General features: G+C 50.6%; 7 protein-coding genes across 7 annotated transcripts; 4 read left to right on the top strand and 3 right to left on the bottom strand.

The window, feature by feature from the left end:
- Positions 1–483: 483 nt before the first annotated feature.
- KVR01_000139 (uncharacterized protein) lies at positions 484–1,806 on the top strand (the record flags this gene model as incomplete). Its single annotated transcript, XM_044784674.1, has 3 exons — positions 484–599; positions 750–1,269; positions 1,342–1,806. The coding sequence occupies exons 1-3, from the start codon at positions 532–534 to the stop codon at positions 1,804–1,806; spliced, it is 1,053 nt and encodes a 350-aa protein (XP_044650088.1). The 5' UTR covers positions 484–531.
- A 247-nt stretch (positions 1,807–2,053) lies between these two features.
- KVR01_000587 (uncharacterized protein) lies at positions 2,054–2,782 on the bottom strand (the record flags this gene model as incomplete). The annotated part of the gene is made up of 3 exons (XM_044788239.1): positions 2,054–2,418; positions 2,507–2,557; positions 2,644–2,782. 3 exons carry the CDS (start codon positions 2,780–2,782, stop codon positions 2,054–2,056), a joined length of 555 nt encoding a protein of 184 aa, XP_044650536.1.
- Positions 2,783–5,537: 2,755 nt separating this feature from the next.
- Positions 5,538–7,373, top strand: KVR01_000513 (uncharacterized protein; the record flags this gene model as incomplete). Its single annotated transcript, XM_044785237.1, has 3 exons — positions 5,538–5,830; positions 5,892–7,119; positions 7,194–7,373. The coding sequence occupies 3 exons, from the start codon at positions 5,538–5,540 to the stop codon at positions 7,371–7,373; spliced, it is 1,701 nt and encodes a 566-aa protein (XP_044650462.1).
- Positions 7,374–10,003: 2,630 nt separating this feature from the next.
- Positions 10,004–10,928, top strand: KVR01_000002 (uncharacterized protein). Its single transcript, XM_044788440.1, has 2 exons — positions 10,004–10,426; positions 10,514–10,928. Exons 1-2 carry the CDS (start codon positions 10,125–10,127, stop codon positions 10,836–10,838), a joined length of 627 nt encoding a protein of 208 aa, XP_044649951.1. The 5' UTR covers positions 10,004–10,124; the 3' UTR covers positions 10,839–10,928.
- A 568-nt stretch (positions 10,929–11,496) lies between these two features.
- Positions 11,497–13,349, top strand: KVR01_000537 (uncharacterized protein; the record flags this gene model as incomplete). Its single annotated transcript, XM_044781311.1, has 3 exons — positions 11,497–12,296; positions 12,361–12,557; positions 12,643–13,349. 3 exons carry the CDS (start codon positions 11,497–11,499, stop codon positions 13,221–13,223), a joined length of 1,578 nt encoding a protein of 525 aa, XP_044650486.1. The 3' UTR covers positions 13,224–13,349.
- Positions 13,350–13,689: 340 nt separating this feature from the next.
- KVR01_000531 (uncharacterized protein) lies at positions 13,690–16,863 on the bottom strand (the record flags this gene model as incomplete). The annotated part of the gene is made up of 1 exon (XM_044785456.1): positions 13,690–16,863. The coding sequence occupies one exon, from the start codon at positions 16,861–16,863 to the stop codon at positions 13,690–13,692; it is 3,174 nt and encodes a 1,057-aa protein (XP_044650480.1).
- Positions 16,864–18,125: 1,262 nt separating this feature from the next.
- On the bottom strand, positions 18,126–20,009 carry KVR01_000761 (uncharacterized protein). The gene is made up of 2 exons (XM_044793273.1): positions 19,420–20,009; positions 18,126–19,354 (listed from the first exon to the last, which is right to left on the bottom strand). Exons 1-2 carry the CDS (start codon positions 19,631–19,633, stop codon positions 18,276–18,278), a joined length of 1,293 nt encoding a protein of 430 aa, XP_044650710.1. The 5' UTR covers positions 19,634–20,009; the 3' UTR covers positions 18,126–18,275.
- Positions 20,010–20,034: the final 25 nt, after the last annotated feature.

Here is a 20,034-nt window from a genome sequence, read left to right as displayed (position 1 = left end):
GTAACAAAGTTAAGATACATAAGTTCCTATATAGCTACTTAAATAAAGTTATCTTTATTATTTCAAGTTTTACATTTAATCCTCACTTTTTTATCCAATATTAATTTCCTAGGGAAAATAATTGATAAATAAAATCCCTGTATTATATTCTACTCTAGCTTTCCACATTAATTTGTATTTTTAGATAAATCATATAATAAACCATGTTACCATGTTGTCAACGTGATTGCGTCAACGATAGGCATGCCGGTTCATTGCACATGGCTGCCAAGCCAATAATGGGATGGTGTTAGGACGATCTACGGTCTACGGAGTAGTCTGTCAGGGGTAGCGCTGTCACACACGACATGTTTCAAGACGGCAATTTCCACGTCAAGGCGCTACTGAACGTCCTTCGAACCTTTGACCGACCTGTCGGCATGTTCACTTCTCACTTCACACCATCCTGACCATCCTGACCATCCAACAGGATCCCGGCTTACCGCTATTCAATAGTTCATTTTCACGGCAGGGGAAATACACCACCAAACCATGGCAAACCCGTCCCCGCCCACACGGCATGCCCTGTCATGGCTGACCGATGCCAACTACTTCAGCATGTAAGATTCAAATGTTCCACCACATCCCGGCACGAGCCGCGGCAGGTCGCGCGCTTCAAAGCTTGGCCCTGCCCGATCCAGTTGGAGACCCCTGAGGGATGACTCCCGCGTGACTCCCGCGTGACTGACCGGCATACTATCTATGATCAGGCCTACTTGGTACCCGATCTACTTCCTCGCGAGCCAGTTCCGCCGCCTGCCCTACCCGCAGGCTGAGTATCGTGGGAAAACAGTAATCGTAACCGGCGCTAATGTGGGTCTCGGCCGGGAAGCCGCGCGTCACTTCTGCCGCTTGGGTGCGGCCAAGGTCATCTTGGGCTGCCGTGATCTCGATAAGGGCAGGGCGGCAGGGGCTGAAATCGAGAAGTCCACGTCGAGGAGCGGCGTCGTCGACGTGTGGCAGCTCGACCTCGGCAGCTTCGAGAGCGTCAAGGCGTTCTGCCGCCGCGCGGAGGCCGACCTTGACCGGCTCGATGTCGTGGTCGAGAACGCTGGCGTCGCGATCGGGACGTATGTAGAATGTGACGGGGGCTTCGAGAGCACCATAGCCGTCAATGTCGTGTCGTCTTTTTTCATGACTTTGCTGCTGCTGCCTGTGCTTAGGAGGACTGCGGCAAGGCACAATGTCGAGCCAAACATCGTGGTGGTGTCCTCGGATGCTCAACTATTCGTATGTGGATCCTTCATAGGGCTCACCTACAGTGGCAACATCCGAGAATCTCGCTGACATTCACCTTGATAGGCAAAGTTCCCCGAGCGGCATCAGCCGAACATCTTTGACGCTTTCAAAGGAAAGGAGAACATGACCGAGGATAGGTACAACACTTCGAAGCTATTGGAGATCCTCCTCGTTAGGCAGCTCGCTTCCGAGATGGCTCCTCATGACCCCGTCATCATCAACGCACTGACGCCTGGACTTTGCCGCTCCAGCCTTTTCCGCCACTCCGGTGGCTTCCTCCGGGCTGTGCTCGAAATCGGTGTGCGTATCATAGGACGAACCTCAGAAGTAGGCGCACGATGTCTGATGGCTGCAGCAGCCGGTGGTAGAGAGACACACGGCGGCTACATGGACAACTGCAAACTCCGAGATCCCGGCCCGTTCATCACGGGCGAGGAGGGCAAGAAGATTCAGAAAAGGGTGTACGATGAATTGTTGGAAGTGTTGGAGGGTGTTCAGCCGGGCATCACAAAGAATGTTCGCGCTTGACACGACAAACCTTTAGTACTTTGCTTTTCATAGTCACCCCACAAAAGTATCATTGGTACACAACTGTCGAACGTACAAATCATACTCGCTAATGGGTCCAATGATACAAAGAAAACATGAAGTGAAATTCCATTAAAATTACAAGAATCAAAATGCCAACTACTGTTGCTTCTCATGACTTTCTCATCAGCAAGCAGATCCCGTGGTGTACCCCCAACTCTCGCGATCCTCTCCATCAGCACATTTTTCAATGCCGTGCACGGTCCAACGTGGCAGGGGCGGTCGTCTTCACAGTAACAGGTACGCTGTCTGTCTGCTCAATTCCTGCCTTGTTCCAGTTCAGAGTGTACAGATCGGTCTCGCCCGTGGCCTTGGCCCAAAACTGGGCCTCGTAGCTGGAGCCATCGCTCCAGAATGCTTGCTTGCCAAACAGGAAGAATCCAGTGGTAGAGGCGTCGGCAGGCAGGGTTTCGTTGGGGGCTTTGAAACCGCATGGCTCATAGACGGTGTCGGAATTAACGATGTAGAATACCCTTCCAGTATCAACGGGCAGCTCTGGATCAGTACTATTGGCAGTAACATTCCAGGTAGCACCCATGGAAGGGGAAGACCCTGGAGGACCATTAGTGTCTCTGGATATTCATCGGGGCATCTGGTGTAGTATCATTGTGCAGGATGGGATAGGGGATGATTTTCTTACAGCTCAACTCAGTGAGGTTGGCATCAGGTGAAGCAGCAATGTAAGCCCTCCCTAGAGGTTGGTTCAATGGTTAGTGCAGTCTCATGAAGGCATTGAGTTATGAACAAAGTCTCAAATATTTAAAGACTTCCACTTACCGTTCTGGCCAGCGTACACCTCGAACCCGGAGATGCCCTTTCCATACGCATACAATTTGGTGGTCTCGTCACGTTTGACGAACGATGCCGTCACGGCCGTCGCAAGCGAGAATGCGAGAGTGAATGTCTTGAAGAACATTTTCCAAACGAACGGATTGCACAAAATGTAGTGGGGAACGATTGTCGAGGCAGAGGTTGCGAAGAACGGCCAAGTGCAACGACAGGGAAGCAGAAGTTGCAGTGTATAAGACGAGGAAAATTGGATTGTCAAGTATGAAGTCTCCCAGAAATTTTGTGGAGATATACACCTGCCGGTGTTCACCTTACTCATGGGTCGGCAACTCATCTCAATAACTCGGGCGTTGGTGGCGTTCCTCCGAGCGACCGAGATGCTTGTATCCCTGGATGCTGACGCGGCTCAGTCTCGTACCTGAAGACCCAAGGACGTGCATCGAGTGACCAGACCTCAAGGGTGTGTGCACGCCCCGGAAACGATTGCAGGTGTCGAGGTCTGCAAGTCTTGGCTGCCCGTGTGTGTGGGGAGGTCGTAGTGGAGGCAACCTGGGCCCGGAAACGTATCCGGTGGATCACCAGATCATGCGTGTTCGCATCCTTTTAGCCAAATGCTGGAACACGGCGTCAACAGCAGAGTCTGTGGTGGAAAAAGAGTTGAAACCAGACCAAAGAATTCTAAATTGGTGTGGATCGGTGTGGGGCCTTTTTGCCAATATTATCCGATAACAGTCCAAACAAAGCACGCGTATTGAATTTCCTTCTGCGGTTTTCTTCGGCAGTTGGTGTCTTTGCTCATAATATTTATGGGGTTATAAGTGTTGAATTAGGCTTGAAATTCCCCGACAGTGGATCCCAAGCTGGTGATCCAATGACGTCGAATGACATGGTTGCCATGTTCCCAGACTTCTAATTAATGTCATCGTCAAGCGACCTTTTCGAGATAGACTAGGAAATGTTTGCTATCAGTTGCAATTTCTCCGGTAGAATTGTCAAGTACGCGCCATGATACCATTGATCACTATTCTCGTGCACACCGACCCGGGAAATTGCCACCCTCTCGTCACCCGGAAGGAGTATGTCATAGACTCCATCACACAGGCTGACTGCATATCAGCACTGCAGATGTTCGTGCACAAGCGCATCCTTGAGACTGAATATGTTTCCAGAAAGGATCATTCGACGGTCGAGCTGAAGTCTGTTGGGTTGTGGTTGCCACACTACATGCAGCCGCTGTGCTTCTCGTTCAGCTGACATCTATGCCTCCATGGCGAGGGGGCTGTGACTACTTCGATATCACATTAGCGAAAGCGAGGTGGGCGAAACATGAGACTCGCAGTCATCAGACCCCAGTGCAGATCTGTGTGCAAACAAACAGCGAGAGGCTCTGCAGATCCGACTCGTACCTAGGTAGGTTACGCAAGTTCGCTGAAGCACAACAAACGAACACTTGTTTCGAGTCTGTGCAACCTCCACTAGTGACAAGAAACATCTCCACGTGCAGAGCGACGTATAACGTGGTGGGGGGCGTTCTCATGGGTTTTATCGTCAAAGGAACATTGGTGTACATGTGCCGGGTCCCGGATGGGCGCTCTGCCTCGTTTTCGGGAGATATATCCACATTTTCTAACAAGCTTACCCTTGATATTTCCCACGCAAGCACGCGGGTAACCCCAGCCAATATGACAGGGCGACACTTACCGAGCGGCTATATCTGCCGCTTTACTGAAAGGATATTATCGTTCATGAATTGCGGGCTGGCCCGTTGAGTAATGTTTGGGCGCTTGGTATGTCGGTTTCTGTCTGACGCGTAAGCCGTGTTGTCTGTGCAACAAACAGAGATCCACTCGATGCTACGCTATAGTAGCATCCCCACATCGTTGAGGTTTTCGTGAGACTATACATGACGATAACAGAACTCGCGAGAATCTCTGAACTCTACTTACCAGTGCATCATGCATGCAAAAATGGTACCTGGGTAAGAGGCAAATGGTCGGTAGGTAATGCATCATGTATTGGCTTGGCGAAGCTCCCGGCGATTCCATGATTTCTTTGTAGGGGTGTGGCAAGTATTGACCTTGACCGCCATAAGGAGTGAAGGAGGCTCGTGCAGACTATGTGCAGGCATATCCCAGATGTTGCATTGTACCACATTGTACCATTTTGAGCCGCATAGATACGGCGTGGGGAATTGGCACCCCAAAGAGGACACAGCAATTACCAACCGCCGTATCTGGGCCCCCTGACGGCGTACGCGGACTGGGGAGAGTCGAGCTTGGAAAAGTTTCAATAGATCTGACCATTGCGCCGTATCTGCAGATACTAGTATCTTACGTTCGGCGACATGGGCCTCAAGTGTTGTGTGTCCACTTGACTGCGCAAAGACCCATGATGCAGGATTATCACACCCTCACCTATACCACACGCACCAGAATACGAGCGCGTCCTGCAGTAGGATCGATTCTCGGAATCTCGACGAGCCATGGCGACGGGGTGCTAGTTCACCCCGTTCACGACGCCAGCAACTATCTGTGACAACCTCCTGATATCCACCTCAACTCGGCCGAGGCCAAGCAACAGGAGGCTTGAGGGTGCAGATCTGACTCGGCTACCCACGACCTTCGGAGCTTGGTGCTCGACGTTCTAGGACAATGTGGGCCGATGTATGCGTTCGTGGTGTTAGGTAGTTCGCGGTCATGTTCATAAAGCCTCGATGAAGTCGTCGCCTGGAATGCTCAACTCATCTCCATCATCACCACACCTCTCTCTTTTAGCTTCGACTGTCCAGTCGTGCTATTTGCCAATCGCTCCCTTCTAGCTGGTCTTTCATTTTCCAAGATTCATCACTTTCGCTTTAACTCGGACACTTCTGCTAAAGCACAATGGGGCTCAAAAGCGTCTTCCTCTCACTCCTCACATTCGTGCCACTCATTACGGCAGCTCCCGGCCTGTCGTCGCCATCGCTGTCTAAGCGACAGGTGTGCGAGAACACAGCCGATGCTCGGAGTTGCTGGGGAGATTTTGACATATCGACCAACTACTATGACGAGGTTCCTGACACTGGAGTCACCCGTGAATATTGGTTCAACATTGTCAACACCACTGCTGCCCCTGACGGGGTGGAGAGAATAGTCTTGGCAGTGAATGGAACAATTCCGGGTCCAACCATCATTGCGTAAGATAGTACTCTCCTTTTCGGTTCTCCCAATCTAGTTCCTGACTTTTTTCTCTCTTAGTGACTGGGGTGACAATGTTGTTGTGCATGTGACCAACTCCATGCAAGATAACGGCACCTCCATTCACTTCCACGGAATTCGCCAGAACTACACGAACCAGAATGACGGCGTTGCTGCCATCACCCAGTGCCCTACCGCTCCTGGCCAGACGACTACCTACCGATGGAGAGCTACTCAGTACGGTTCCTCATGGTGGCACTCTCACTTCTATGTTCAGGCATGGGACGGCGTCTTTGGCGGGATCATCATCAATGGGCCTGCCACAGCCAACTACGACGTCGACCTGGGCTCTATGATTCTGGCCGACTGGTCTCATGACACTGCGGATAACCTGGCTCTCCTTTCTCGCGTGCAAGGTCCGCCATCCATGGACACTGGGCTGATCAACGGTACCAACACCTTCACTCAGGACGACGGTACCGTTGTTGGAGCGCGTCATGAGACAGTCTTCACCGCGGGGACTCGATACCGCATCCGGCTGGTAAACGTTGCAGCCGACACTCATTTCAAATTCACGATTGACAATCACACTATGGAAGTCATTGCAAGCGACTTTGTGCCAGTTAATCCTTATTCAACCGATGTCGTGAACATTGCCATTGGCCAGCGGTATGATGTTATCGTAACTGCCAACGCCACGGCCGACAACTACTGGCTGCGTGCTATTGCCCAGACATCATGCTCGGAAAATGATAACCCCGGAGACATCAAGGGCATCATCCGTTACGACAGCACGTCTACAGCAGAGCCCACCTCCAAGGCCAACGATAACGCCGCAACTGACGAGTGCATCGACGAGACCAACCTCGTGCCCTACGTCAAGGTCGACGCCTCCGACCTAGCTGACATATCAACCGACTTCTCCGTCGCAGTCGCCGCCTCCGCGGGCCGCTTCTACTGGTCCATGGGCAACAACACCTTCATCAACCAGTGGAACTACCCATCCCTGCTGCAGGTGCACGACGACAACAACACCTGGGCCGCCGAGCAGAACATGTACCAGCTGCCCAACGCCAACGAGTGGGTCTACTGGATCGTCCAGACCAACCTGGGCGCCGCGCACCCCCTGCACCTGCACGGCCACGACTTCTGGGTCCTCGGCCAGGGTGTCGGCAAGTATGATGCCGCCACGGCGAACCTCCAGACCGCCAACGTGCCGCGTCGCGATGTTGTGCTGTTGCCGGCTAGCGGCTGGGTCGCCTTCGCTTTCATTACGGACAACCCTGGTGTAAGTCAATAACCCCGCTCACCATATACTTTTTCTTCGTCGTGGTCCAATTCGCTGACATTCAGCCTTTACAGGTTTGGCTCACTCACTGCCACATTGCATGGCACACCTCGGAAGGTCTCGCCGTCCAGATGGTCGAGAGGCAGTCCGAGATGGCAGATCTCATTGACAGCACCGAGTTGACGGACACCTGCGACGCCTGGAACGCATATGCCACTGAGGCGAAGCTGATCCAGGATGATTCCGGCTTATAGGCTGCCGATTATGACTGTACTACTGATATCCGGGGCTGGAAATTTTATATGTAGATATTGGAGAGTGATACCTGAGCGCTCTTCTATTGTAGTAATGTGGTAATTAGCGTAATGTGTGGGCCTGGGCCCAGAGTAATTCGACTTTCAACGGTGACATCCCATGCACATGTGATCGCGACGCGAAGTCTGTTAAGGGCATTTTATCAAGTGTTTGTGTAGTTTACTCCGTCTTAATCCTCCAAGTGTCGTCATCCAGTCATCCGCGAAGATTTCTACAGAATATAGTATTTTTGTGCGACTCGATGTACTGCCTCAGAATGAATACCGCCCCCCCCCCGAGTCCGGGGGGGGGTACGGCCCTCGTACACAAACAACTGCAATCCACACTGTAAAGGGACATACTAACATGCATATTTGCAGTATTGGTGGCGTTCTAAGTACACAGCAGCGGGCTAATGTATCTGTAAAAGTGAATGGGTGACCAGTGTATTCATCCCAGAGTTGTTGATCACTGGGCCATGGTGTTGGTGTTGGAGCGCCACAGCATTCTTGTTCATGACTAGATTCTGTTCCTGCCGGCAGAGTTTTAAATGAGCGTGGCCAGCTGATTTATCACCTCCTATGTATCCTTCTCGCGCTCCAAAGTGTATCCCGAGTAGCGAATGATGAACGATAGAAAACAAAGACCTTGAACGTTTACCACCCTATGATGGCACCACATACACGTCATATATATGAGGATTAGAAACAAAACCACCACTGAAAGCCAATGACACGTACGACAAACCCGAGGTTGACCGTAATCGTGCTCGCGAGATGTGCATATTGCTACCCGGTGTTCCCCGATGTTCCCCAGTGTTCCGGTCGTCGAATATCGGCTTGTAGTCGACCTAATCGTCGGAAGATGGGGGCGTATTGCACCTTGGCGCGGTGCAGTTCATGGAACTGGTGTCGCCATCCCGGTGTGTAGGGACGCAACGACCCTTGTCAGAGCATTCGTGGGTCCTGGTCCCGCGAACGTGTCCACAACTCCAATAATCCGTATAGACGATGCACATCTTCGTAGATTGGTGTTAGAAAGGCCGATATATTTCCAAAGGACATGACGTACTATGTCAGATTGAGTATACCACGCCGAAAGGTGGTCAAACTTCACGTGCTTGATTGAACTTGTGGGATGTGGCAAACTACTTAGGTAAAGAAGAGTAGTATGGTTGGACTGCAGCTCTAATCCAGAGAAAGAGAGGGTCAGCACGCCAAATATTTATATTGTTGTGTTTCGCTCAATTCAAGCTCATGTGACGTTTGACTTCGCGCCTGTCACCTTCCTGCCAGGTAGCTCAACCAGAACATTGCTGGAGGCGCCTGGGTCCGCGGAGTCCGTCGCCAACCAGACAGTATCCCCGGGTCAGTAATTGAACTGATGGTGGCGGTTCAGCGACGGGGTGGGATGTGTGTGATAGGTCACCGCGTGCCAACACTCGCATCCGCCACTCAGCTGCTCAACGCGTGAACCAGAACAGACTAGGCAACCATGGTGCCTCATGCGCCTCTCCGGTGATGTCCATCGTATTGGGCTTCGTTGACCCTGTCAATAGTAGGCAACAGATTGTCAAAACGCAAGAATGGGCGATTGCGCCGTAGAAACTTACTATGTCCGTTGTCTGCCTAATAAGTCGGCGCACCCTACAATGCACAACCCCACTAACACACACGCGTTTCCCGCTAAAAACGTTGATTTTTACGCTAGTCGATTTAATTTTATAAAAGTATTAAAAGTATTAGCTAAATTTATAACTAATATTATATAAGGAATAGAGTATATAATAATTTTTATAACTTTAAATAAATTTTAAATATTATATAATTAATAATAATTAAAGTAAATAAAGTTTTTAAAAAATATATTATATTATTAATTATTATTATTAATATTATATTCTTTTTAAATATTAGCTTTTAAGTATTTAATATTATATAAAGAGTTTATATATAATTTTTAATATATATAAAATAAAAATTAAAATATTTACTAATATTAAATTAACTTATAACTTATAATATATTTAACTTTTAATAAATAAAACTTAAAAGACTAATATAATAAAGTATCTTTTAATAATAAATAGTATTATAAATATAATAAATTACAAAGTTATTATAAAAATTATATATAATAAATTTAATAAAACTAATTTAATTATAATTAAAAGTATAAATTATAATTTCTTTACTTTTATATAATATAAAAGAAAATAACTTAAAAGAAAATATTTAAATAATATTATAAATAATAAAAATATTAAATTATAAAATTATTTTAAATAATAGTTTTTAATATTATTATAATAAATAATAAAAAATAAAAATAAATTTTAATAAGTATTATTATATATAATATTTTATTATAAAATTTTAAAATTAAGTAGTTAAGTAAGAAAGTTACTAGTTATAAATTTAGACTTAGTGAACTTCCCTCTTTTGTTATACCCTAAGTCCTACTTTCCTAGGTTGGCGCGCGCTAAATCGCCTTCTGATCCGCCGTCAACCCCACCTGGGAATTTCATGACCCGCGTAGCTGATTGGCACAGCCTCCCAATTTGGAGCCAACGTCCACTCACCCAGCCGTTCCTAAACATCCGTCTCTGCCTCCCATCTCTGCCTCCCATCTCTTCCTCCATCTCTACCTATTCATTTCTGTTAACCCACCTCCCTGGGTGACTTTGGTCCTGCATCGGACTCTTGATTATCATGGGTTATGAGCTGTGCATTCCGGCCTGCGTATGCGACCCCGCTCACCCGTATCACCCTCCACCCCTTGACAAACCTCTGCGAATCCAGATCGATGGGCCCCTAGTCGCCATAGAAAAGCTCCTGCCCTCAGCATCATGGCACACCAATCCGTTGGCTCTGGTGTTCCCCCAGCCAGCCGCTCCTGATCTTGCAAAGCTGGCATATCGGGCAATCTACGGCCATGATGTTCGTCCCGATGTGATTGGTGACGCGATCGTGAGGGACGAGTACTTGGGCTGGGTGAACGAAAAACCACTTAAGTGAGTACATCTGTGTGGTATTTTTCTCGCCGGTGCTCATAAATGAACACTTGGACTCAACTTGTCACCCACTGACCATTCCATTAGTAAAATAGACTTCTACGGAGTCACATTTGATCACCTTGTCCCGGCCGACGATGTTGATCCGGACGTCCTCCAGATCAATATTCTCGAGTTAGAGGTAACTGAAGGGCCTTATGCCGACGGTGTAGCATATGCCCAACAGAACCTGCTTTTCAGTTTTGACCCGACCGAATACATAGGCAAGAAAGTGCTAGCTGTGCCCAGATGCTGTCAAAGAAGGAAAGGCACCCAGGACCGGGGCAGAATCAATGATAGTGTTGCCGAAAGGTACCCAGAACTTGCAAAGCGAAGAGTGTTCAAGTTTATAAACCGTCCCACGGGTTCTTAATGGCCTGCGGGTCCACAGTCAGATGAGCATTAGAACAGTCCTATGCATACATCAATGAGTTCAATGAGCAGAGGCCTCTTCAAATCGAAATGCCTGATGATGCTTCCACTTGCTCCCGTAAACAGTTGGGTGCATGTCGGAGGACGTAATTCCAGGGACATTATTCAATGACGGGCTTGTACGCTTGGGATGATCTCGGTGTATGAAACACTCCTGCCGAGGGACAAAAGCTTGCTTCATGTCCCTCTCCTGTCGTTCTTGTCCCAATTAGGTACCCTGGGGTACTAAGTAGATGTAGGGAATGAGTGCTGAATTGGCGCATTTGCAAGTTAGTGCAACGACCCGAGCCGGGCCGGGCTCTTGCACGTCCCAACACCTCGGCGTTCCGATGACTCGGAGCTCAGGGCACGGAGTTGGGAAAGCGGGGGACACATGCAGCCGAAAAGTCCAATCTTGAGTCATATTAATGTGCTCTTTTGCGCACAATGTTCCATCTTCAACCCGTGGACGCTAACCCCAGAAATGGTAGCGTACATGAGGACTGCTTGGACCGCTGGTATTTTATTCTGGCGCTCTGAGTCGTTCCAAGCCCGGGGTTGGTTGAAATACCTGGGCGGTACTACAAGCTATCAAGTCTGGTGGACAGAAATCAAGCAAGATGGCCACAACTCTCACCGTCACAGAAGAACATCAAGATGCTATCACCCTGCGCAGTATCCGCGCTGCCGATCGCGACGACGCAGACTTTTCCGTCGCTCGTCGACCTGAGGATACTGCAGATGTCCAGCAGGCATCAAAGAAGCTTCACCCGGTCATGCTCACCGCGCAGCTTGCGGGGGTGAACCTTCTGAGCTCTGTGATCAACGGATACATCACAGTGGGCCTCCCCCGAATCACCTCTGACCTGAAGGTCCCCGAGGAGCTCTTCTTCTGGCCGGCATCCGTCTACGGGCTCACCATTGCGTCTACCCTCCTGCTAGCGGGTTCTGTTGCCGATATCCTGGGGACTCGGACTGTAGACTTGGTGGGATGCTTCGTCCTCGCGGCCAGTGTTCTGGCGAGTGGTTTTGTGCACACGGGCGTGCAGTTCATCGTCCTCAGGGCCATCCAGGGCGTCGCCATGAGCTTGCACCTCTCGTCCTCGGTGGCTATCGTGGCGGGTAACCTCCCGCAGGGCCGGGGCAGGAACATTGCCTTCTCATGTATAGGTCTCAGCCAACCACTTGGGTTTTCTCTCGGCCTCGTTCTTGGTGGTATCCTGGTCGACACCATTGGCTGGCGCGCAGGCTGGTACATCGATGGGGGCGCGATGCTGCTACTTTTCGCGATTGGGCTGCGGGTGTTGCCCAAGAGCAAGCGGAGCCCGCAGCACATCATGACTCAACTGGCTACCAAGGTAGATTGGGTCGGCGCGATCATCGCGTCGGCGTTCTTTGCCTGCCTGTCGTATTTACTGGCGTGAGTGCCTCCCAACACCCGAGACGGTGTTCTAAGGATTGAAGGAAATCTGACAACATTACAGGATCATAAGCACCGATGTCGACAGGATCCATGACACTGAGACTATCGTCATCCTTGCTGTTGCTGTCGCAGCGCTACCAGCCTTCTTGTCCTGGGTTCATTACCGCGTCAAGGTTGGGAAGATAGCTCTGATGCCAAACAAACTCTGGAAGAATATCTCGTTTACCACCGTATGCTTGACAATACTGATATCTTTCGGTGTGTTAAACTCGATGGAGCAATTTAGCAGTCTGTTGTAAGTGAAGCTTCGGACTTCTCACTAAGTCACCTCAGATTCCTCAAGGTCTCGATGTACTGATTATGTCGCTTTCATCCAGCTTCCAAGAAGTCCAGCAATTGTCAGCCCTCCAAGCGTCCATCAGGATACTGCCAAGTCTGATAGTGGGCGTCGCACTGAACTTTTCCACGGGCCTTGTCGTCGATAAGATCTCCGCGGTCTGGCTTGTTGTTGGCTCGTCGGTTTTATGTGCCATTGCGCCACTCCTAATGGCTCTCGTTCAGCCGCAGTGGCCGTACTGGTACAACGCGTTCTTCGCCCAACTTCTGATGCCAATCAGCGGAGATGTGCTGTTTACCGTTGGGCTCATTGTCGTCTCGAATGTCTTCCCGGAGGACACGCAATCGTTGGCCGGGGCCGTGTTCAACACCGCTGCGCAGTTTGGCGGCTCACTCGGCCTGACTCTTATGCAGGTTGTATCGACACTGACTGCCAAGGGTGAGCATGGCGCGGCTGGGTCTCCCGAAGATCTCATGGCTGGCTACCGAGCCACCTTCTGGACTATGTTTGCGCTGATGGTATCCTGCGCTTTCGTGGGCACGTTCGGGTTGCGCCGAGCTGGCAAAGTGGGTGCTAAGCGCGATTAATCGTCCAAGATGTGAAGAAGTAATCGCCATCAGTCTTATAATTCCTAAAGGAGCAACTTGCTTGCTTGTGCCCATTAATAGCGCTGAGTTTAGTAGATAGTACCTGGGTATGTACCTATGCATTTACACAACATGTTTGACGGTGCGTATTTCAGGTGCATTGCCCCCGTTCTAAAAACCCGGGGAAACGGTCATCTACTAATATCCCGCAAATTTGTCATTTCTACGGAAACATTGTGTTAAATTCCTTTCCAAAACTGGAAAATTGATTCTAATTACCTACCTTGAACTCCATACACCATGCCGGATTTACGTGTCTGCATAAATTAGTAGCACCGCCGTGAATATCATTGGCATAACTCGCCATTGCCCACTGAGATGACTACCTGTAGACCTGTGGACCAGGCAGCACTTACCTAGGTGTTGGGAGGCCCCATAACAGGTCCTGACAGCCGACCACTCTACTTCAGCGTCTTCGCGCCTCCAGGTCTTTCATTATCTGGGCGCGTCTCTCAGCTACAAGGCGAAATCGTTCGTCTTCGTGAGCCTGATCTCTTTGCCGCGCCTCTTCTTCAAGCCTAGCCCAGTCATCGCTGTTTTGACGTCCTAGCTGAGATCGGCCGTTCTCCCAGAGCCGGGCCGATGACGCCCTCGCCGTTCGTATAAGGTCGTCAACATCAAACTCCACGTTCCCTAGATCCCGGCCCCGCTGAGCATTGTCGCTTGAATGTTCAAGCATCTCCTCTGGATAAGGGGTTAGGGGACGCTCGACCAACTCAAACTCTATGACAGACCTAAGAGAGACGGCGTCGTCGCGATCGCGGCTGTTGACAAGGTCCAGGGGGGGAGGCCGGGTCAGACTTGCTCCCACGTCAAAGCGGGCACGAGGGCCCGAAGGCGGGGGAGGAAACAGCCCGCCGAGGGTAGGGCTATCATCCTTGCCAACTGATTTCGTCTCGGCCGGTAGGGGCGGCAACGAGAGGTGACCGAAACGTTCGAAGGTAGGCACGGAATAGTGTCCCGCCGCAGGCGTGTAAGTAGGCTGCTCGGGCGTGCCAAAGGTGCGACTGCTCATCGCGGAAACCGGTCTGGGCGGGCCAAAGGTGTGATTGCTCATGGGGGACACCGGTCTTGCTTGCTCCCCGTGTCGACCATCGATGTACGAATACAAGTCATCACTCGACGAGTCGTCAGTCAAGGGACCATACGGGCCATGTGTATCCGCGTTAGACTGATCGGTGCTTGATTGGGGTGCCCAGAAAGAAGCATTCTGTAGCAGCAAAGCTTCATTTGCTTCCTTTGAAGATAGGGTAGTCTCACTGAAGAACTCCCTTTCCTGGCTGTTGTTTCCAGTAGATGGGCGCGGGGAGAAGGTCAGAGCGTTCTGGAAAATGGCGGCTTCGTTCACACCCAGGGTCGACCCATGAGTTGACGACATCTGCTCTTCAACCGGACCAGTTGGACTATCCGGGTTGTCCAGGCTGCTGGGACTGCCAAGCGCACTGGTGCCAGCGATGCGAAGCGGCTCGTTGATATTGAAAGGGTCGCTCTCAATGTCCAGAGTGGCGTGGGCAGCGAGCACAATGCGGTCCACAGGGCTGTCTTCAAGTGCCAGAACTTTGTGACGGGGGCGGAGGCGTTGCCCAGATCTGTTCGTCCGAGCAAAGGCTTGAACTTGACTTGCCCGGTCCGGAAGGGGAGAGGTCAGGATCTGGTACGAAGCGACCTGAAGATTGGCCCCAGTTCCAATGGCGGCAAACGGTGCGATGAGGACCCGGTTGTGCTTCACCAGCTTGGCAGCGCTAAGGCTCTTGAAGTTGTTGACAACCTGCTCCTTCTCCTGGGCCGAAACCCAGTTGTGGATCAGCGCAACATCAGGGCGATGCTTGATCAAAGCTAGGTAGAGGAAGACAGCGCTCACGACTGTGGGGGTGATAATCACCATCTTCTTCATCTTGAGGTCCTCGCCAGCACCAAGCCTGTGTGTGGCTTGGTGGTCAATCCTCGCGCGCTCTTCCGGGTCGTGAGCCATCCGCTTCAGCTCTTCTAGGATGTAGTCGAGCTTCGGGCTGTTTTGAATGATCCGATCAGCAAGTCTTCTTAATTGCTCCGACTCCTCAATGCGCAGCCTGTTCTTCGTCTGCCTGATTAAATCGCGGATGGAGGCAGTGTCGTAGGTGATCGGGTCTTCGAGGATCAGCTCTGCAGCGGCCGGAAAGAGTGATACCAGGTACATCAATCCGCGCTGAGTTGGGTCATGAAGTTGAGGGTCCTTCCAAGAAATCTGTCTAGAAAGCTCCTGGACTGCGAACCTGTGCTGAGTTGGTGTGGTCCTGGAAATAACCCTCGGAACGATGTTTTGGACATCAGAGATAGACTTCCCGAGAAACTTGGAAAATCCGAAATGCCTCAAGACTAGGTCCCGGTCGAAAATAGTATTAAACTGAGCCTGGAAGGATAGAACATCAGAAAACTCGCCAGAAAGCTTGGCAAGATCCAGGGTTTCTGCTAATCTCTGCGTCGCTGATGCTCGTCGGGGAGCTATGCACTTCACAGGAGGGACCCAGTCTTCAAGCGTACAACCATTGAAAGGGGTGGCGCTTACAAACCACACGTCCGCTCCGTGATGAGAAAACTCCTCGGCCATGCGAAACGTCAGTGAGTCCTTTATGCGGAGTATCTGATGGGCCTCATCGATGAGAGCTATCCCGCAATTTAGCACTTTCCCAGCGAAAATATTCCTCAGCCTTGGAGACTCCAGCGTCGTAATGAAGATGTACGATGCCGGGGAGAAGTCCTTCAGATCAGTCTGAGCCCCATGAGACAGCGTCTGGACCAAGGGTCCCATTGAGCGTGTGAACCGCTTGGGAGCATTGTTGTGGACTAGGCACAGCTGGTACATGGAAGGGTTAAGACCGGCTGTTTGCACCAGGTTCAGAATGTCAGGCCACGTCTCGGAAGCCACGTACAGGGCGCTGACTCCGCTGGGTGTGTGGTCGCTGATGGTCCTAGTGAGTGAGCCAGGAACACAGTAGCAAACTATGCCGCCTGGCCTCTGACTGGGGCAACTTCTACCATTGGCACCTTCGGGAAGATGATGTTCAGCGTGCCTACCAACCTTTTTCTTTCCCTTACCGCTCCAATATAACTGGACAGCTCGTTTTGACTCCCAGACCAACGCGCGGAGAAGTGCTGCGGTGAAGTAGACGTATGTTTTGCCGGTTCCGGCCTCATCGGCCAAGATTCCTCCCCGCAGGTAGCGACCTCGCTGGGAGAGAAGGTGCCACGCGTGGTAGAGCTGATTGGGGCTAATGAAGACCCCGGTGGTTCCCGGAATCTTGATGGACCTGCGAGTAGGATCAAGGTGATCCTGTGAGTTCAAAACCAGGAGGTCATTGCAGAGTGTTATGAAGCCGTTCAAATCGTCAAAGTCGTGCCTGACTGGGAGGAGCGACTCGAGGTCTGCAAGTGGATTAGGACGCGCAGCTGCCATCCGCGTAAGGACGGTAGATGGCTCCTCGGGATCATCAATGTGTGTGAGTTCTTGCACAGTGTCCATTGGCTCATGGAGACTGGGCCTGCCAGCCGGTTTTGTCAGAGCCGCAGTGACCCTCCTTGTAGTGTCCCGGACACTGGACATCATTGAAGGGGGCCTGCCCTTTGAGGAGTTGTTTGCACTCATGTTGGCTGAAAACCCTACGTGTTCTACAATTCGTTGTTATAGAAGTGTAGGGCTCTACAGTTGCGAATGCTGTGATGATGAATCGAGTAATATCAAGTCCAAGAAAGGGCCAAAGACCGAATATAAATACCCCGTATCGTTGGGGATATGGCGCCGAGTAGGATCCCTCAAACAAAAAGTACCCATTGTTTAAATCAATGCCATTATCGCAGGATCATTCACAAGGTATTGTCGATGAAGACCAACGAGGCAAAGAATCCAAGAATAGTACGTTTAAACAAACGCTGCCGATATCATGACGTGTACGACCAGTTGAAACCTTTTATCATATCTCAAAGGCGCACATACCGCGCCTTTGTGAGCTTCCGGGCGCAAACATCCTCCCATGTGCTTGGTGGTACGGCAGGTTGCTGCAGTTCAACCCTGCCTCCTGTCTTCTTTAAGCTCGGATACTATTGAAATATATATGGAACAGTTGAATCAGAAGCTACCATATTGAAGGAGGCACCATTCCAAATAGATGGCATTTAGGAGAGCGCATGCCCCAGAATGAAACTGGTAACTTCCGGATTGCTACTCGTAGGATCAACATTCGAGGTGATCCAAAAGTTATTAACAAAGAGATCAACCATGAACGCCTTCACTGTTCTCACTCAAGCTAGACCAGTTCATCCTTGAACGCAAAACCCTTTGCCATGCTGACATTGGCGTCTATTGCTATTCCGCGCCCGTCCGACTGAAGCATAATTCGTCACCACACGATTATTTCGTCAAGTACCCAGGTAATTATCAAAATCAATAACATATATCCGTGCCATGTTATATTTGACTTAGCCCATCTCGTTTTGCGCTTTCATCCCAAGCTACGTTCACGATACTATGCTAAATGCCGTACGGCGTTGATCACCACTTAAAGGACTAACAACAACTATCTGGCACCTCTGAGTGTGATGTAAAGTAAGCTCAATAACTCCTTTCGTAATACAGCCACATAATTCGTATACTGCGAGATTAAGACCTATCCACTTTATTTGAGACTCGATAACTCATACCCATATAGATGAGCGGGCAGACTCATGTAACACGCAGAAGCCGAAGAAACTAGTAGCTGATCAAGTCGTGCCACAAAGCGTGTGACTGATAACCCAGTCACCCGGCTCGGCTTTCGATTATGTGCACAATGTCGTGGTTGGTTCTAGGTTGCATGGAATGGCAGTAGAGTTCCCAGCCCCAATGGGCTGGATTCTGGTCCTTCATTGTCTCTATGGTTCTGGTGACTACATGTCATACAAGTATGTGGCGCAGCCAAGTGTTCACGTCGCACATGCCACAATTTGTACCGTTCTGAGGGCCTGAGATCCCGTGTCGTCTCAATACCTCTCGCCACCCCAAACAAAGGGCTCTTCGTCACTGGGGATCAAAGGCCGTAACGCCATGCCGTAATCACCTCCATTCGGCGTCCTCAGCAACGTATGGATGTGGAACTTGGCAGGCTCCTTGTTCGTCAGAAACACGCCGGAGTGGTGGTCGAATTCCACGATGATGACGGGACTCTGGATCCTGTAGTAGAACGGGTCCGCATCACCGAACGACCCGATCCAGCTGAAGTATGTCTCGTGGAACCATGATTCGATGTTCTCCAAGCGGACCTTCCTAGCCTGCGCGGGAAGGTAAAGCAGGTATTGGTTGAGGATTCCCAGAACGAGTTCTTCCTGGTCCGCTGTCATTTCTGAGACCAGGATACCTTCGTATGGGACTATTCGGTTGTCCCGGTAGGCACCACAAAGATGGCGCTGGTCATCGTGGTTCCATCGGCCGTAGGGCATAGCAGGGTCCCTAAGCAATTTGTACGTCTGGGCCTTGGCCTGCTTATCCGCGGTGAGGCTCTGCATGAGTTGCAGACCCAACCTTTCCTCCTCCTCGAGAATTCGTGTCCCCTTATACCTTCCTTCGTCGATTAAGTTTGGTTCGGCGCCTGTAAACCACGGAGATATGACAATTTGCGAGTTGTAAAAGAAGACGTTCAGGCACAAGTGATGGCCATAGAATGAATATCCCCATGGCCGTGCACACAATGGCTCACCGAACAGGCAGAAATTGTAGCTGAACTCATTCATCACGGCAGGTGACTTGACAAGATCGCCCAGGAAGCCATTCACACGCATGGCACCCAACGCCTTTTGGTATCCCTCGGGCGATAGCGTCGTCTGGAGGACAAGCAAAATCTTCTTTCGCAGGTCGGGGCTTATCTCGTCGAGCCGTAGTCCTTTGTGGCTGAGAAGGAATTCGGGGTTGCTCCATGTCCTCCACTCAGGGGCGTCCACGTGATACTTGATGCGCTTGGTCTGCTCATCGTCTAGGGATTCGAGGACGGCTTCCGCCGCGGCTACTATGTCGTCGACCGGCACCCCTTCGTCTTGAATCTTGAAAAGGCCTGGTTTCACATTTCCTTTACGAAGTTGATCTCTATTAGCACTGTGGACTCGCACGATACAGGTCAGGCACACGGCATACCATCTGTTGTGACGCCCTTGAAGGGGTCTTCGAGCAGCTTGAGCCAATGCAAGTACAGACTGTGCAGCCACGGAGGGTTTCCACCCTCTTTGAACTCTTTGGCGTATACGTGGGCATCTTGCTTCTGCATAGTGGTAAAACGGGGAATGCTCAGATCGGGCAGAAACTGGCGGTACTCGCCGCCATGTTCGGCCTTCGCTGCCTCCGAAGACATGATTGCTGGTGTTAATAAGCCGGGCTTTGTTCCGAGTCGCTAGAAGATTTTTCGATAGACTTGGCTCCCACGGTCGAACCGACGAATGTTGGTTAGGTGTAAGTTATAAGCCTGTACGTTTTCTGGAGTCCTTCGACAACGCCACTGCGGAAGTTCCGACCGCGCCCGTGATACGTAAGTCCGAACTGGGCCGAGCCTCGGGGCCTACTTCTGGCACCGCTTAGAGGTTTCAATTGTGACGCCTCGACTCAACACAAACGCAGGGGCAGACAAGACTCTCCCGGAAACTTCTACTGCTACTCGGGACTGATTGAGGACGGTAAGTGTGCTGTGGGAGGATGTCGAAATGGCACGATTTCACCCAGCGACCCAGCACATAGAGTTCTCCACGTGTTTGTTGC

The sequence above is a fragment of the Diaporthe batatas genome, assembly GCF_019321695.1.
Source record: "Diaporthe batatas strain CRI 302-4 chromosome Unknown Contig00001, whole genome shotgun sequence".
NCBI classification, from domain to species: Eukaryota; Fungi; Ascomycota; class Sordariomycetes; order Diaporthales; family Diaporthaceae; genus Diaporthe; species Diaporthe batatas.
Note: the sequence above shows the minus strand (reverse complement) of the source record. Positions and strands in the feature narration are given on the sequence as shown.

Excerpts from the sequence above, each read along its gene's own strand:
- KVR01_000761 (XM_044793273.1), bottom strand. The coding sequence starts at position 19,633 with ATGTCTTCGGAGGCAGCGAAGGCCGAACATGGCGGCGAGTACCGCCAG. Across the intron at positions 19,355-19,419 it reads CAAGGGCGTCACAACAGATG|GAAATGTGAAACCAGGCCTT; the intron begins GTATGCCGTGTG and ends AACTTCGTAAAG.
- KVR01_000002 (XM_044788440.1), top strand. The coding sequence starts at position 10,125 with ATGGGTTATGAGCTGTGCATTCCGGCCTGCGTATGCGACCCCGCTCAC. Across the intron at positions 10,427-10,513 it reads GTGAACGAAAAACCACTTAA|TAAAATAGACTTCTACGGAG; the intron begins GTGAGTACATCT and ends CCATTCCATTAG.